The following is an 18,145-nucleotide window of genomic DNA, read 5'->3' as shown; positions in this document are numbered from 1 at the left end:
CCACTCTACTTGGACACCTGCTGGCTCTCAAGGGCTCTCTCGCTTTCTGTTGGAGGAAGGATCACACCCCAGCCCACCTCTCTCTGCCCGTCCCCTACCTCTCCCTCTCTCCCTCTGCTGTTCTCCCTCCCTCCCGGTCCCTGTGCATGCTTGCAGTCCCTCTCCATCACACATACTCTCTGGCTCCCAGGCCTGGGCTGTGTGCGCTGCGGGCAGGGGCCGCCGTGGGTGCTGGGAGGCTGAGCCGGCCCCTGCAGGAGCCCACAGACACCCCCACAGTGGACACGGGCCACATGTGTCCCTGAGCAGCTCCCATCAGAGTGACCACACTGACCGCTGTGTTCTTGGACGTGCCTCCTGGACCCAAAGCCCATAATTTGACTTGGCTTATTACATTGTTCCAGGGTTTTGAGCTTTATTTTATTTTATTTTTCTCTTTTTTCCCCTATATTTTTATTGATTTCAGAGAGGAAGGGAGAGGGAGAGAGATAAGAAACATCCATGATGAGAGAGAATCATGGATCGGCTGCCTCCTGCACGCCCCCTACTGGGGATCGAGCCCAAAACCCAGGCATGTGCCCTGACCGGGAATGGAACTGTGACCTCCTGGTTCATAGGCAGATGCTCAACCACACTGGCCAGGACCCTCTCTCCCTTTAAACACCAGTGGATTTTGTCCTTTCCCCTCTTCTCCTTCACCAGAGCTTGAGGGCCCCCTGGTGGAAGGTTTTATTCGCAAGGACCAAGAGTTTGGCAACTTGGCAAAGGGCCTCTTCATTTATTTATTTTTGTTTTTTAATCTATTTTTTATTGCGTTCAGAGAGGAAGGGCGAGGGAGAGATAGAAACATCAGTGATGAGAGAGAATCACTGATCAGCTTTGGTTTAGGGATTTTGTGCCTATGTTCATGAATGACATCCTTTAATTGTTCGGGGTTTTTTTTTCCTAATATTCTTGTCAGATTCTGGTGTCAAGTTTGTGCTGGTCTTACTGTATAAAACAAGTGTGGATGTGTTCCTTCCTTTGGTCTCTGGAAAAGTTTGCGAAACGCTGTGTACATTCTTTCTTAAATATTGGAAGAATCCCCATCTGGGCCTAAGGACTGTTTTGTGGGGTTGTGTGTGAATTTTGTAATTTCACATTTCATTCTGTCTTATACAGAAGACTATTTAGGTAGCTATTTCCTCTTGTGCCCGTTCGACAAGCTGTATTTTCCTAGGAACTTATACATTTTACTTACACCTTCAAATATATTGACATAGTGAGGTTATGGGCTCTTTTAAAGGTATTTTTGGTATTAAAAGTTTTTAGGAAAAAGGAAAGGCTGTGGTCAAACAACACCAACAATCTGAGAAAGGCGAGGACGTCAAAGGCGCTAACTGTTATTCTCCTGTTACCTCCCAATGTCTGCTTTGTCTGTGGTGACGGATTTGGGGTTGACTAGCCTGTGTCGGGGCACATCCCCATCTATCAGCCTGTGAAACTGCTGGTAGGAATGAAGCGGGTGCCCGCCCCCCGCCCCTCCCAGAACCCTCACTGCTCTTCAGAAGCACCCAGACGCGGCTGAGATGCAGATTTCTGTTTCTCGCCCCAAAGCATTGAATTGAAATGTCAGCAGGCGCCAGGCAAGGCGTGCTTAGGTCCACAGGGAATGCTGATGGACCGATGTCCTCCTCCAGCTCCGAAAGGCAGGTGAGAAAAGGGGCCGAGAAACCTCCCTGAGCACCTCCGAGCGCCTCTGCCGCAGGGCCCTGTTGCCAGGACCGAGTTCGGGCCCAGCCCGTAGGGGTCTGTCTGTCTGTCTATGCAGAGCCAAGAGGCTGTCCCCGGTCAAGACCAACCGCCAGTTCTTGTCCGGGGTCGGTACCCCACGGCCAGCAGCCCCAGTGTCCTAACGTGGGGCCCTCTGCTCCCTGGCACGGCGTCTCTAGAGTCTGGAGGACGGGCAGATGGTCCCACACCAGGTGAGACCCGTCACCAGCTCTCAGAAGCCGAGAGGGTGCGTGCTGGACCCGGCCTTTGTTTCGCGGTCAGTCATTACCATGACAGTCCTATCGGGGCCGGTGGGCTGCGTTTTTATAAAGTCGCCTGGCACAGTCTGAGGCCTGTTTCCTGCAGGTGGAGCGGCTGCTCTAAAACCAACCACACACCAGCCCCACAGCTTCTCTACCTCTTGAGAGGCGGGTTAGTGCACCAGCTACCAGAGACGGCTGACACGGGCACATCCATTTTACCTTCAACATTCAAACAAGAAAAGAAGAACTGGAGGGGAGGGCGGCCAGTAAACGATTTTTTACCGTAAGCAGGGAGATACTTGGTACAGAGACGACACCAAAATAAATCAAAGAAAAAATACTCTGCCAACTAAAAACATTAAAAAACAATATCTCAGCATGCTCTTCTTCCACCAAAACAGTAATATAATAGTAATAATAGTTCCCCAGCTGTGCCCGTAAGGGAGTGCGGGCACTTTGGGTTATAACATAACATTATACGGACAATGCATGGTGCTCGTAGTGGCCAACATGACTGTGCAGAGAACACGTGCCCCATGCTTTCCTATTGTCCTAATGAGTTCTCACAAGGAGGTTCCATTGGGGGAAGAATTCTGAATGGTTTTGGTTTTGGTTTAACCTGAAGGTTTTAAAAACATCTTTTTAGTTGAACTAAATTAAAAAAAAAAAGACAACAACAAAAAACATCTTTTAAGTAAAACACAGTTCAGGTACCTGTCCTGCGCACAGAGCCGTCCTGCTCCCGGGGCCGCAGCCCGGTCGGCGGGGCCTACATGGACGCGTGCACGGTGCCCACAGTCCTAGCTGTCCCTTGGCTTAAATACGGGCCCTGAGTGAAATGAGACGAAGGTGCACAGTGTGACCAAAACTGTCCGAGACACGGGGTGGGGAGGGGGTGCACGTGGTGCCCGGTTTTCCTTCTGCTGGGAGTGGTCTCTCCTCAGCCAGCAATCATCTAAGACACCCGGGGCCTGCCCTGCATGCTGGGCTCATGAGACACGCCCCTGTGGGGACCGAGAGCAGCCCCTGAGCCCCCAGCCCCCTCCACCCTCCCAGAGACGCAGGTGGCCTGGGAGCTGTCGCTGACTCGAGCACCTGCGCTTGGACCGCCTGGGGTGTTTGCCAGGCTGCCTTTGGTTCTGTTTGGCTATTTGGCAGCCTGACTGGTTACAGGGGAGATGAATGGGTAGCACCCTCCTCCTGTGTCTCAGGTTTCCTCTGGGTCAGGAGCTCACACGCATATCATGCCCAGAGCCTCCAGTTTCCCGGGTGATAGTGGCTCAGGGAGCAGCCTGACCGGTCCCACTCCCCCAGGGTCCCCGGGGGGACCCCAGGGCCTGCTGGGTAGCTCTGCTGGCCTTTCAGAGAAGAAAAGGACAGACCAGCACAGCAAGAGGGAATGGGACCCAAACTCCCTCCCTGTGGCCATTGGGCCTGAAGGAGGAGAATTCCCAGGGAATTCAGAAATTACCCTTGGGAAGCTAACAAATAAATAGTTTCAGGGTAAATGGAAAGGTCCTGCTGGGTATTTGCATTTCCAGCTATCTCCAGGCAGGCTGAATGGGCAAGTTTTTAAGCTAGTGTCTCTCCTTCAGGCCCATGCAATGCCCAGCTTAGCCAGGTTCTCTCTCCCAAACGGAGCTGGAATCGCAGGGGACGAGGCTCAGAGACAATAACACCAGAGTTGCCTTCTCTTGCTGGATCCTTCCTCCGACCCTGTGAGGTCGGCGGGACAGGCATTCTTCCCCTTGGACAGACAGAGCGACAAGGCCGGGGAGGTTTAAAACAAGCCCCTGTCCCATCGCTACCTCTCAGTCGTTCTTGGGCAGGAGCTCTCTCTGCGGCCAAGCCCAGCGGAGGAAGTGGGCTGACGCCACTGCTGGCCCTCGCTAGGGATGGGCAAGGCGGGCGGTGCAACGACAATGAGAACCGACACGGTTCCCTGGAGAAATCTTTGAAATCTCTGACCGGTCTCAGTCCTAACTGCATTAAACCAATGGGAACGCTTATATTTAACATTTTAACACATTCCAACAACGTTTTTGTTAAATACATCTGGAGGGGGCACTGGGAAGAGGGAGGGCGGGTCTGGGGTCCCTGTGGGTCCTGGGTTGCAGTGACGGAGGGCAGCCTGGCTTCTGTGGCCCCGGTCACACTGGCCCGAGGACCCACGTGGGCTTCCCGCTAACGGCCATGCTGACCATTGGGAAGGAGGCTCCGGTCGGGCCCGAGTCCGTTCTTCAAACAGTCTCTCTCTTTGTCTTTGGTGGCCTCTTCCTTCTTCTCTTCCTCTTCCTCTTCCTCTTCTTCGTACTCCTCCTCCTCGTCATCACTCCTCACATCCTGGATTTTCTGGACAAAGGAGAGAATGGACTGTGAGTGACAGCTGGCCGCCAGTCTTGAATGAATGAGCAGATAAGTGGGCCCAGTTTAGAGCTATGGCCCCCGTCAAAGAAAACCCAGCATCCAAACCACCAAATACGCACTGGGACAGAACAGGGCATGAGGCCAAAGCAAACCTCAACAAACTTAAAGAACTGACAAGAGGCAAAGTATTCTTTAGGTCATGATGGAATTACACAGAAGACAGTATCAAAAATAGAATAGGAAAGCCCTAACCGGTTTGGCTCAGTGTATAGAGCGTCGGTCTGTGGACTCAAGGGTCCTGGGTTCAATTCTGGTCAAGGGCATATGCCCAGGTTTCCGGCTCGATTCCCAGTAGGGGGCGTGCAGTAGGCAGCCAATCAATGATTCCCTCCCATCATTGATGTTTCTCTCTCTCTCTTCCTCTCCCTTCCTCTCTGAAATCAATAAAAATGTATTTTAAAAAATAGAATAGGAAAAATCTCAAAAACTTAGAATTTAAAAGAAACATCAGAAAATATTTTGAACTGAAGTGAAAACACATTTCAATGTTGGTGGGATATAACTAAAGCAGTACTTACAAGAAATGTCATAGCATTAAGTGTTTATATTCGAGAAGAAGAAATAATAATTTCTTCACAAATAATAATTTCTTCACAAATAAATAATTTAAGTTTATTATTAAATAATTTTGAGCTCCCACCTGAAAATACTAGAAAAAAAGAAAATACTAGAAAAAAAGAAAATACGTCCAAAGCAAGCAAAAGGAAGAAAACCATGTAAAAAATCAATGAAGGCAGAAACAATAAAAATACAGAAAAGCAATAAAACCAAAATCTGGTTCTTTGAAAATATCCATAAAACTGATAAATCACAAGAGAAGACACAAATGATCAGCAAACAGGAAGGGGAAATGCCTGTCCACACTGCATTAGTAACAGGATGCCATGAACAACTCCATAGATAGCTATCGTACCACTTAGGTAGAGAGAACAATTTCCCAAAACTACAAACACCAAAATTCACCCACAGTGATCTAGGCAGCCCGAACATTCAGGTGGCTATGAAAGAAATGAAATTTGTAGTTTAAATGTTTCTGAAAAAGAATTATCATTAGGTCCAGATGGTTTCACTGGCAAGTTCTATGGTTTCACCGACGCTTCCTTACAGAAGAACTAATACCAAATCTCCACAGTGTCTTCCATAAAATAGAAGAGGGAAAACTTATCAACTTTTTATGAGGCCGGAATTACCCTGATACCAAAACCATACAAAGACCATATAAGAAAAGACATCTACAGACCAATATCTCTAACAAACATAAATATCAAAGTCCTCAACAGAGTATTCCAAATCAAAACCAGAAAAGTATAAAAATAATAATACACAATGAAGTAGGATTTGTCCTAGTAATGCAAGGCTGGTTCAATATCTGGAAATGAATAAATGCAATCTATTATACTAGTAATCTAAAGAAGGAAAAATAGATGATTATTTGATAAAACTCAACATTCGTTCATGATAAAAACAAAAAGCTTAGCAAGGAACCGAAGCTAACACCATACTTAATGGTGAATGACTGACTGCTTTCCCCCTAAGATCAGGCACAAGGCGAGGATGTCCACTTTCACCACTGCTATTCCACACTGTTAGAAGTCTTAGTCATTGGAATAAGGCAAAAATGAAACAAAGGCCATACAGATTGGAAAGAAAGTGCCCCTACTTGCAGATGACATGATTATCTATGGAGAAAAGCCCAAAGAATCTTTCAAAAACACTCCTAGAATTAGTAAGTTTAGCACTTAGGCTGCAAGATACAACGGCAACACAAATTCACACACACACACGCACGCACACTTTTGATTTCTAAACACCATTGTAGTATGTTGAAAAATGTCCTCAAAGATACTAGGTCCTAGTTCCTGGACCTTTGACTGTTGCCTTCTATGGTAAAGTCTGCAGATGTGGTTAAGTAAAGGATCTTGGGATGAGAAGATTATCGGGTTCACCCAGACGGGCCCTCAGTGCCAGCACAGTGTATTTGTAGGAGAGGCGGAGCAACGTCTGACGCGGAGAGAAGAAATATAAAGACAGAGGCGGAATGGAGTGGAGTGGCTACAGGCCAAGGCTGACAGTCGCTAGAAGTTGGAAGAGGCAAAGCACAGATTCTCCCCTAGAGCCTCTAGCACAAGCATGTCAACCTCTCGGCCCGCGGGCGGCATACAGCCCAAAAGGAGTATTTTTGCGGCCCAGCCAATATAACAGTAAGTAAGAAACATTTTAATAAAAATTTTGTGACTTAATTTTTACAATATCCAGTTGTACATAATTATTAATAGCAAACTACAATGTTTGCTAATGGCTGATTACTATAATTGTGTTGCATTCATTACCCTTATGCACCTTACACGCAGGCGCGCCATTTCTCTCCACTAATACCAGCAGCGAATATTTTAGGAGCAGATTGCCACGTCATTAGTCTTGGACTGACTTGTTTAGTGTGCACAACAAGAAATATTTTGCTTTCAGAGAACAAGAAAAATAGGTTTATTTGTGTTACGCTTATTAATTTATGCAGTTATTCAGTGTCTGGTAAGTTCATGTTCAAGAAAAGACATTAACTTCTATTAAAATGTTCTATTATTTTATGTTAACAATTATTTATTTCATCCCTTTGTATTCAGCATGTCTCTCGAAATAAACTGACGTTTCTATGAAAATGGAAGCTTTTGGGGTTTTTTGCGACCCACATAAACTTAAACCTTGTTTATTTGGCCTGTGTTAGCCTTTGAGTTTGATATGCTTGCTCTAGCGGGAACACAGCTCTGCCACACCTTGATTTTAACTCAAAATTGACCCCCAGTGTGGGGTATGCAGAAGGCAGCTGATCAATGATTCTCTCTCATTGATGTTTCTATCTCTCTCTCCCGCTCCCTTCCTCTCTGAAATCAACACAAACGTATTTTTTAAAAATCAGTGGGATGATCTCCTCAGGTGAGGATTAACAAAGAAAGGCAGACGCACACCTCCCGCCACTGGCCCGGGCTCTGTGGAGCTGCTTGAGCTGAGAGGGGAGCTGGTCCTCGAGGGCGCTCCCATCGCCCTGAGCCACAGCATCAGCACCCTCACTTCCAGGAAGACGTCCTGCACCACACGAGACATTGGGTAAGTTGTGGATCCCATAGTCACGAAGGCTGGGGAGCACCCCTGACATTTAGGGGGCAGTGGCTGGCACGCCGGCCGCCCCCATGGGCACGATGTCCAGATGGGCCGCCAGGCCGGCGTGCAGGTGAAGCCCTGGATACAATTACCTGCGCCCGGAGCCTCATGCCACTTGACACTCAAGCACAGCCATTCCTGCATGGTTTTAATATATTCTCAATTTTCCAGGAATGCAACGATGCACATAAATCAAAGGAAGACTGTGCTTTTTTTGTTCAGAACTTCACAGTTTCAGAAAAGCACGCCACCGACGGCAAGACTACCAGTGCCGCCCGAGTCCCCAGCGCGGCCCTGGGGCCGGCTGTGTGCGCAGCTGCCCCCTTCACAGTCGGTCTACACATAAGCAGATGGCATCTATCGACTGCAGCATGTTGTTGAGTGAAGCCATGCACACGTGTTACATATGAAATGCATACTTATCAGAAATGTCTTTCATCTCATTTCTTTTTCATTATGGTTGTGGCAGTATACTGCTTTCTGAAATGATGGCTATAGGTGAGTCATATTACCCAGGAATTTAATTTCAGGCTAGTGCCGGGGTGTGGGTCCAGCAGGATGGAGGGCCCCCGCCCGAGATGACGAATCAGGTTCAGAAAGGACTTCCTGGGACTGAGCGCTTGTGTGATGGACATGTAGGTGGCTGCGCATGACAGGAACTTGGATCATGTAAACTGGAAATTGTGTGGCATTTAATATTAACAAAACCCCACGTTGTATTCAAATGTACAATGTATGTGTGATCTGTAACATCACAGCCACGGGTATGAAACCCTGGAAGGGATTTTGTTTTCTGCCCTAAAAATCCTCCGTCTCCACCTGACACCTGACATCAGCTGCAGCAGCATCTGGGCGAGAGGAGGAGCGAGCTGGACGGAGAGCCAACTGCCCAGCTCCTTGGAATTCACCGGCGCTCTGTGATTTGGCACAAAGAACCGGAGTCAACAGTTATGCTGCTGCTGCTGATGATGACAGCTAACACTTACCACGTGCTTCCTGTGTGCCAGACACTGATCGAGGGGTTCAGCCTACAGGGCAGGTAGCTCCCAATGCCATCAGCCCCATTTCACAGGTGAGGAAACTGAGGCAATGAATAGGTCCCAGCACACGCCCATGGTTTGGGCTCGATCCCTGGCTGGGGTTGTACAGGAGGCAGCCGATTGATATTTCTCATTGATGTTCCTCTCTCTCTCTCCCTCTCCTTCCTCTTCTGAAATCAATTTTTTTAGAAAGAATAAGTGTTTGAATAAAGAATAATTAGAAAAGGAGAAGTATGACAAGTGAAGGGACTCGGGTGACTGTGTGCATTTGCTGCAGGCCTCCGTTTCCTGGTTCTGAGAGGGCTCCTTTCTCTCACGCCAACGGTGCAGCTTGTGTCAAGTGTCATTTTGTGAACTCGGGACGCACTGCCTGTCAAGAGCAGATGGCTGGGGCAGGCCGCCAAGGGGCTGGCTTCTCCACCCTGATTTTATGGCTCCTCCCTTGTGTCTTGGCTGCGCACCAGGTTAAGATGTCGCAGAGACATGCTTGAGTTGGCCCGCACCCAGCATGCTGTTTACCAAGGAGAACAGAGAAGCAGAGGGACGATCAGGTTCTAGGGATGGTAATGAAAGCAGGCTGGGCCCCTTTAATTCTGCCGACAGCACTTCTCCTGTCTGCAGGGGAATGACAGGAGGAGCACATGGGCTCGCGTGCTTCCCGGTGGTGTGCGGGCTGGTAGCACATCACCACGTCACCACCCGATGGGACCCTGTGGGGGTTTAGAGCCAAGTCTTGGTCTCAGGCAGCAACATGCCTGCTCATCACCGTCTGCACAAGCCACGGTCCTGAGATGACAGTGCCGTTGCTCTTGTGAGGCTGTGACCACAGAAGCCAATGGTAGGTCCTCATTCATGGTATGCACGCAATGACCCTACTGTTTAGGAAAAACAAAATCTGACTATTTCAAAAATCACTATGAAGTAGTATAAGCACTTTTGTCTTTTGCAGTCTACCGTGCAAACTCAAGGAGACCGTAAAAAGATTCATGAGTTATTCTGTAACTTTCCACCCCAAACAGCACGGTTTGCTTCCCCAAATTATGTATTCATTTGCATATTCAAAATTACTTACGAAGGGCCTACCAGGCAGAAGAAACTTAAAGGGACGAATTCTCACTCTCTGTTATAAGATTTAAAAGACATTTTTGGAGGCCTACAAACTTCTGCAATCCCATTTATTAAATATCCAAGAATTCGTCACTTTAGCAACAACTAGGTTGAGTGTGAAATACTCAATATTTATGAGATATTGTTGAAAACGGACTTGCTAGTTGTTGCTCTAAGAATGTCAACTGCCACCTCTGTCCCCCCCCTCCCCCCTGTGCCAGGAATGCCACTCTGCCTGAAACAGGATTCTTTCAAAGGCGGCCTAGGGCTTTGGAGGAACAAGCAGGTTTCGCAGCCAGGTTTGCCACCGCGTGGAGAGCTGAAGTCATAGGGACCGCGGCGAGAGGCGAGGGGCCTCCACCGCCGCTGTCAACTCGCAATTGGAAGCAGCACGACAAACCCGGACTTCCTGTCCACAGCCCCCAGCCCACTAGGCTTTTAATTAGGCCTGGTACAAGCCATTAGGGATGAGACAGGTGAAAATCGCGAGGAAACCAAACAAGAATCTCTCCTGGCTTGGCGTTCTGCTCTGCGGGCTCCCTCCCGGCCTGTGGTTACTGCTCCTCGCCTGACAATGAGACAGCTCGTGCCCCGGAACAGGAGCTCCGGGAAGGCCTGACCCAAAGCTACGGGGTTCAGTCCGGGGTCCTTCCGTCCCTCCAACCCCTGGACGTGCAGCTGTCTAGCTGCTCAGTCGTATCCTTATCTCAGTCACTTCAGCTTTATCAGTCACTTCGAGATAAGACAGCTTTGGCAGAGAACAGGAAAGCTCTTTAGAATATTAATAAACTAGAACCAGTCAATGAAATATTTTCTTGGCACGCCAACCTTAATGGAGAACCTACTCTCAGGAAAACAAGCTCAGGTCAGTAATTCAGATTTTTAAAAAATTGACAACACAGCTTTCCGAATTTGGAGCTGAATGCAGATGTAGCCTGCCTGCCCTGGAAGGTCAGACACGGTAGAAGGTCAATTATCACAATGCCATGTAATTATCAGCTCCTAATTATCAGCTCCTCAAGCATCAATGAGGCACATGCACTCCATGTGGTGGGAAACCGAGTTAATCAGAGAGCAGACCAATGACCAGCACATCCATGACCTACAAGTCCCTCTTTCTGATGAGGATGCGATGCGGTGTCAGGCGTGGACGGCCCAACTTTCACCTTGAAAGATCCTTTCGATCCTTGGATGGATGATTTTCACACAAAGAGGAGCTGTGATCTGATTTTTTTTTAACTTGCTCGAAGGCTCAAGTCAAGTTCCATCGAGTCCGTGAAACGCTCCCTAGTCCCCCGAGTCAACGCCTCTCTCTAGCACAGGACACTCTGAGCTGCGGACAGTTGCTAGCAGGCAAATATTCCCCCAGATGCTTCGCAGGCTCACTGCTGAAGCCCGCTCCTCCATCCAGAACTGAACTCAAAACAAAACAATATTCTATTGTCTAAACTGTCCTATCAATTTGTTGCTTAGGAAAACAGACGTTTTCAGAAAAAATGATTGCCAAATGATATACAATATTTCAGAGAGTAGGAGAAAACTCAGGGGAAAGCATTATATGCAAATCAGATGCCGTCACCATAAAGCTCGTCCCAAACTGGAACAAATTTAGACTCATTAGGACATTCTTTAAAAAGCAGCAATCAATTTTTAGATTAAAATCTCTTAAAATTAACTTGTCCTCTAATAAAAGCTATTTCTTAAAAGCATCTTTGAGACCTACCTAACGAAAATTCTAGCTAAATTTAGAAAAATTTTTTTTAATAATGATCAAAATTTTTTAAAATAGTTCTGGTTAACAATAAACTAACTAGAATGTTCCGCTGTTTAGGCCTCACCTTCAATCTGGCACTGAAGTCTACTTGTTAAGAATAATAATGCCCAGCTAGTGTGGCTCAGTAGTTGAGCGTCAACCTATGAACCAAGAGGTTCCCACAGTTAGATTCCCGGTCAGGGCACATGCCCGGGTTGCAGGCTCGCCCCCCAGTGGGTGGTGTGCAGGAAGCAGCTGATCAATGATTCTCTCTCTCATTGATGTCTCTCTCTCTCTCTCCCTCTCCCTTCCTCTCTGAAATCAATTTAAAAAATATTTTTTTAAAAATCAATAAAAACATATATTTTTAAAAAGAGTAATAAGACTTGGACAGCACTTACCTTTGTGAATATACATCTCTTGAGCATCTTCAGGATGAAGTAACCCCAGTAAAGGTGAAGGATCTGCAGGACCATGAGCTGCAGGTTGAGGAAGATGTAGGAAAAGAAGGGCTCGAGGTAGAGCATCGGGATCACCAGCGTGCAATACAAAATCCTGGGAAACCGAACAGATGAGAGCATTTCGTTACAGTCCGAGCACTTGTGAGTTTTCAGCGAGAAAACGGCTTTATTTTTCTCCCAAGGCATACAACACTGATTTCATCTCCATGACGTCCAGGAAATTCTCAGTAGAAAACAGTACGATAGCATTGCCTTTTATATCATTACTGGCGAGCCACAAAAAGCGGGTCTGCCTCCGGGAGGAAAGGTAAAGCCAATGGAACGTCTATAGCCTCCCAGCCCGCGCTCCGATGCTCTGGTGCCTCAGTTTCCTCTTTGCAAACAGAAGAGCATGCCCGGACCCTACTCCCCCTCGCAGATTGGAGAACAAACAAGACCATGCGTGGATATATGGGGTTATTACCACCTTACGACATAGTCTCATTTATTTGGCATCAAAGGTGAATGGGGAATTCTACAAAAGTCAATTTTCCAGATAAAAGAGGCTCTGAAAGAAGCAACAATTCTATGGCTCCTCCCACTTTCTAAAGGGAACTGCGTGCTGCACGGATTTCATAAACAGATTCCTGGATACAGTGTGAACCGCCCCCAACGACCCTAACACGCGGCACCTCCAGGTGCCACTGCAGCATGGCGGGCCAGCGAGTCCCTTCCCAGGCCTCACACGCTACGTCGTAGAGTTCTGGCACAGGTTTGTTTGTAAGTATTATATTCTAATTATAACCATAACTTATCCCTATGAAGTAGGAAAATAAAACAGAAAGTTGCCCATAATTTTAAACAAACAGCACTGTAATTTTTGTGTATGATCCCTCAATTTCATCCTATACATATTTATGTTATTTTTTTAAATTAACACATAGCAAAATTCACTATTTTTGGTGTGTTCTAGGAATTATAATGTTGTGACCACCACCATTAGGAGACCGACAGTTCCATCACCCCCTACCCCTTGTGCTGTCCCCGTGTAGTCACAGCCTCCCCATGGCTAACATTGGCAACCACTCATCTGCCCTCCGTCCCTTTAATTTTATCTTCTCGAGGCCAAAAAATGGGACCAGACAGTGAGTCAGCTTTGCGTCTGCCCTCTCTGCCCCAGCACGGTGCCTCTGGGATTCACCCAAGTTGTCCTGGGTCTCAATAGCATGTTTCTTTTTATTACCGAGTGGTCTTCCACTTCATGGACACACCACAGTTCATCTATTCACCCCTCTGTAGAACAAAGATAACAGCCACTTATCCATTTTATTTATGCAACTATTTTTTAAGCTTAGGAATTACAGAAAAATATAAAGAGGTTAAGTAAAAATCACCTAAAATCTCACAACTCACGGGTGACCTAGTACGTTTTGGTGAATCTAATTTAAGACATTTTTCCTAAAAACAATAAAGGTGTTTCCCCCTCCCCCATCCCCATTACCACATGTTGCTATAGAAGAGGGATCACACTACTCATCTGATTTTTGTTCCCTGCTTTTATCACTCAGTGACATGGTACAGAGAGTTGTCCATGTCCATGAACATAACCTACCTACCAGGGGCCAGAAAACACTGGGTAAAGGAGCAGACAGTCAGTATTTCAGGCCCCTGGGCTCTGTTGCAACCACTCAACTCCACTCCCGCAGTGGTAAAGCAGCCGTGCCAATAAAACTTTATTAACCAAAACAGTTTGTGGGCTAGATCTGGCCTGTGAGTCATAGTTTGCTGAACACTACCATCCTATGCAATAGCTGCACAGAATTCGATAAAAACTTATTTTTAAAAAATTAGAATGTCCTAAAAAATTAGAATGTCCTTGTTCTAATAAATAATACAGAAGTATTTAAGACTAAAAGGATATGATGTTTGCAAAAATATTTCTGTATGTGTGTGTGAGTGTGTGTGTGTTGAGAGAGAAGGAATGACAAAGCAAACAGGACAAACACTAACCAGTAAACTGCGGAAAGAGCATACTGAGAGTTCTCTAGGACAAACTGGAACTTGTCTGGGAAGCTTGACATCATTTCTAAAGCAACAGAGGACGGACGGAGTCAGGCTACATTGGGACGGAGGCCCCACAGCCTAAGACGCTGGGACACCAAGAAGAGGCTGTGCTGTCCCTTGTACATGACACACAGTGGGGTGGCCGGCACGTGGGGTCAGGGCGGGAGCACTGCAGGGCGCACTGTGCAGCGAGACCCTGAACAAACACGCGGGCAACGCACCGTCTGCTCCCCAAGGGCGGCACCGGAAAGTCTGGTTCCGAGATACCCATCTGCAGCGGCGGCTGGGGAGCGGCCGGCTGCCACGGAGCCTTCTAGCCCTGCACAGCCCCTCCTTCCTCTGCGGCCAGGCCAGGCCCGGGCACCCCAGCGGGGTCCTGGAAGCCGAGCCCCGCCCAGGAGACCGGGCTCTGCCCCCCCGACTTGTCCTTCAGTCAGCACCTTCTGATGCACATCGGCCAGAGCCCTGCTGGGTGCCTTCAGCGCTGCCTGGTCTTTTCTTTCCTTAAAACGGTCCTCTCTCTCGTCGCCATTCCAAGCATTTCCATGTTCTCATCACCCACAGAAACCCTTTCCTGGGAAGCGTCCCAGGGGACCACCTGACGCCCAGAGGCCAGGGGTGAAAAATAAGGTTCCACAAGCATGTCTACCCTGGGAGCTAAGGAGCTGAGTATTATTCACAGTTGGAGATGATTTTGTTTTTGTAAAAAAAAATTTTTTTAAAAGGTCCGTATTAATAGTCTTTAGCCCGGCTGGTGTGGCTCAGTGGTTGAGCATCAACCCATGAACCAGGAGGGTCACAGTTCGATTCCCGCTCAGGGCACATGCCCAGATTGCAGGTTCCATCCCCAGTAGGGGGTGTGCAGGAGGCAGATCAATGCTTCTCTCTCATCATTGATGTTTCTGTCTCTCTCCCTCTCATTTCCTCTCTAAAATCAATAAAAATATATATATTTTAAAAACATAAGCCTGAGGTTTAAACACTTCTGAGTAAACATGCAAACAAATGGGGTAACCAGGCAATTGGATTAAAGCAACTTGGACAGTGCCAATTGGAATTTCTGCCTAATGTCGAGAGTAACAATGTTTAGAAAATCCATGTCACTCACTCTTGCTGCCCGTGACTGGGAATCAGCTGAGTAAAACCCCGTGAAGAGCAGGAGAGGGGAAGAGGGGACCCCGTGGTACAAACGCCAAAGGAAACTCCCCAGGGAAAGCGCATGTGCTCACGGCTGGGGGAAATCCAGGAAAAGCCAAAGAACGGGAGACAAGTGTAATGTGCAAGCGCCAGTCCTGTCCCGGGAAGCTTCCAGAAAAATTTCACATGGATCTGCTTTCTCCCTGATCAACCTTTGATCTCACCCCCATGAGCGCAACAAAGGCGTTTGGAAAGACTAGAGCAACGGGGCTGCCCACTGCCTCCCACCGCAGCTCTAACACGTCTGAACCCTTAAATCGTCTCCCCTCTGCACGTGGTTCGCTCCATGGAAAATCCCAGCCGACCTGGACGCCTAAAACAGCCTTGCGAGGAGTGTGCGGAGGGACAGGGCTGGGACAGATGGTTGGAACAGGCAGCAACGGGGACTCGCTTTTCCTCTGGCATCACAAGGTGATCGTGCGACACGTTCAAACTTTTGGGAAAACTATTTAAGCTAGAGCGCAAGGCACTGCAATGGATTCTTTCCAAAAGCATTGCAAACCCATCTCCCAAACGTCCCATAGCTCCGCGAGGTTTCCTTCCACCTCCCAGACAATGCACAACCGTCAACATCAGCACAGAAAAACCTTTACCAGCGAAAGAGAAGTTTACAGTCAAGTCTGTTAAGACTGGTTGACTTGCGATCTCTAACTCCCTGAAGACAGCACACAGTGCTATGGGCTGCTCTCTGACCTCACTGGAGTGCCAAGGTCAAGACCATGCCAAATGCATGTGACTAATTCTCCTTGAAATCCAGAAATGCAGGCATGGGAATGAGTTCTCAGACGTGGGATTTTTAAAGTCAAGGGTGTGTGGGAAAGCAACCCGCCACCTCCACAGTCACGCAACCCCAGCACTATGGCCAGCTGTTGCCTGGGCAAGAGGACGCTTGCGTGTTGATTCTGAGACATCATGGGAAAGTGTGAGGGGAGCGTCCTTTGTTGCTAAATCAAAAGCCAACCACAGCATAATACTACAGGCCCTCAAACAGCTCCCCAGACTGGCGTGTTCCCCGGGGCTTGCTTGTGAAATACATCCGCAAATTCTTTGAAACTGCTCCCATCAAGAAATGGAGCCTCATTTTCCTTCCCTTTCATACGAGCTGGACTCCCTGACCTGGACCCACTGCAGAAAACGCAGCTGGAATTGACTGGGTGTGACCTCTGAAGTGAGGTTATAAGAGACGGCATCTGCCTCACTCTCTCTTTATTTTTAAAAATATGTTTTTATTAATTTCAGAGAGGAAGGGAAAGGGGGAGAGAGATGGAAACATCAATGATGAGAGAGAATTATGGATCGGCTGCCTCCTGCATGCCCCACACTGGGGATCGAGCCTGCAACCCAGGCATGTGCCCTGACCAGGAATCGAACCATGACCTCTTTGGTTCATGGGCCGATGCTCAACCACTGAACCACACTGGCTGAACTGCCTCAATCTCTCTTGAGCTATGAGGAGGTCAGGCTGAGGGAGGGGCCATGTGTAGCTGCTCCATGTGACGGCCCAGCTGCAGCCCTAACCAACCATCAGCATCCACCATTGCTTGTATGTGTTACCTCTACCATGGGGTAAGGGAGCCTTCAAGAAAACCTCAGCTGACTTCCCAGCCACCATCTGCCTGTAACCACATGAATGCAAACCACGTAGCTGAGGCCGGTCAATTCCCAGAACCATAGCGATAATAATAATCAATAAACGTTGTACTTTTAAGAGTGAGGTCTGCAAACTATGAACTGTGGGCAAAATCTGGCCTGCGACCCATTTTCTACAGCCTGTGAGCTAAGCTGGGTTTGGCACATTTTAAAAGAAACAAAACAATACAAAGAAAAGTATGCAACAGAGACCATATGTAGCCCTCACAGGCTTAAAATCGTTATTCCATGGCCCTTTAAGGAGAAGTTTGCTCACCGCTGTCTTCAGCCACTGCATTTTCAGAAGGTTTGTTATTTGGGTACAGATAGCTGGGACACGTGGACCATAACAGGAGTCAGCGATGGGCAAACCCTGGACATAGGGTACCATGAAATTCACACTGAAAAGCCACAGCTCAACGGTTATCTGCAAGTCACTATTCATCCCCTCGTTAATTACTATCGTGCAATCTTCTGATTTCACAAGCACACTTGCTCCGCCAAAGCCAAGTGACAGTAATGTGATTCATCAACCAAGAAGAACAGAACAAGCCTGGATCTCAGATTTGATTCCAGATTAAACTCCAAAGTCTATAAGACTCATTCATCATTTTAGTAATAATAGTTGGCATTTACTGATACTATGTCACAGACACTGCTCAAAACTATTTTATATGTATTATTTCAGCTAAGCCTCGTGTCGACCCTTATTTCCATTTTACAGATGAAACAGAGGTGCAGATAAATGATCTAACCTATTCACGATCACACCGGCAGTAAGTATAGAGTCAGGATTTGAACTCAGGACTGACTGGCATCCATGAACTTAACCACTGTACTCTGCCTCTCCCAGCCAGAAAATGTCTAATCAAGACATGCAGTCTGGTTTAAAGAATGCAGATGTGCCCAGCTGGCGTGGCTCAGTGGTAGAGCATCAACCTAAGAACCAGGAGGTGGCGGTTCGATTCCTGGTCAGGACACATGCCCGGGTCGTGGGCTTGATCCCCAGTAAGGGGTGTGCGGGAAGCAGCTGATCAATAATTCTCTCTCATCATTGATGTTTCTCTTTCTCTCTCTCTCTCTCTCTCTCTCCCTGCCTCTCCTTTCGTCTCTGAAATCAATTAAAAATGAAAAATAAAAAGAATGCAGCTGCTCCCATAGGAGGGCCGCGCCCTTTCCTCTGCCCAGACTTCCTTGGACGCTAGTCAAGGGTGCAGTCCAGCCACCAGGAATCTGGCCTTACCCTGGCCTCCGGCTCTTTCCCCTGGAACTCAGGATCTCCAGTAGCACTAAGTTTTCTGCTGAGAGGATTGAAAC

At 47.7% G+C, this 18,145-nt stretch overlaps 1 protein-coding gene across 4 annotated transcripts in view; it reads right to left on the bottom strand.

The window, feature by feature from the left end:
• Positions 1 to 2,277: 2,277 nt before the first annotated feature.
• Positions 2,278 to 18,145, bottom strand: part of CERS3 (ceramide synthase 3) — a 56,902-nt gene continuing 41,034 nt past the window's right edge. For 3 of the 4 annotated variants that reach the window (XM_023745225.1, XM_014446338.2, XM_014446339.2), the window contains 2 exons: positions 11,900 to 12,053; positions 2,278 to 4,367 (listed from right to left, as the gene is read on the bottom strand). In XM_023745225.1, the coding sequence (XP_023600993.1) occupies positions 4,200 to 4,367; positions 11,900 to 12,053 (322 nt within the window). In that variant the 3' untranslated portion in view covers positions 2,278 to 4,199. Of the gene's footprint in view, positions 4,368 to 6,306; positions 6,444 to 11,899; positions 12,054 to 18,145 lie in introns of those variants that run through there. The other variant, XM_023745226.1, reaches the window with a different exon arrangement.

The sequence above is a fragment of the Myotis lucifugus genome, unplaced genomic scaffold, assembly GCF_000147115.1.
Source record: "Myotis lucifugus unplaced genomic scaffold, Myoluc2.0 scaffold_525, whole genome shotgun sequence".
In the NCBI taxonomy this organism is placed as follows: domain Eukaryota; kingdom Metazoa; phylum Chordata; class Mammalia; order Chiroptera; family Vespertilionidae; genus Myotis; species Myotis lucifugus.
The sequence above is the reverse complement of the archived record's forward strand: the minus strand, read 5'-3'. Positions and strand labels throughout refer to the sequence as shown.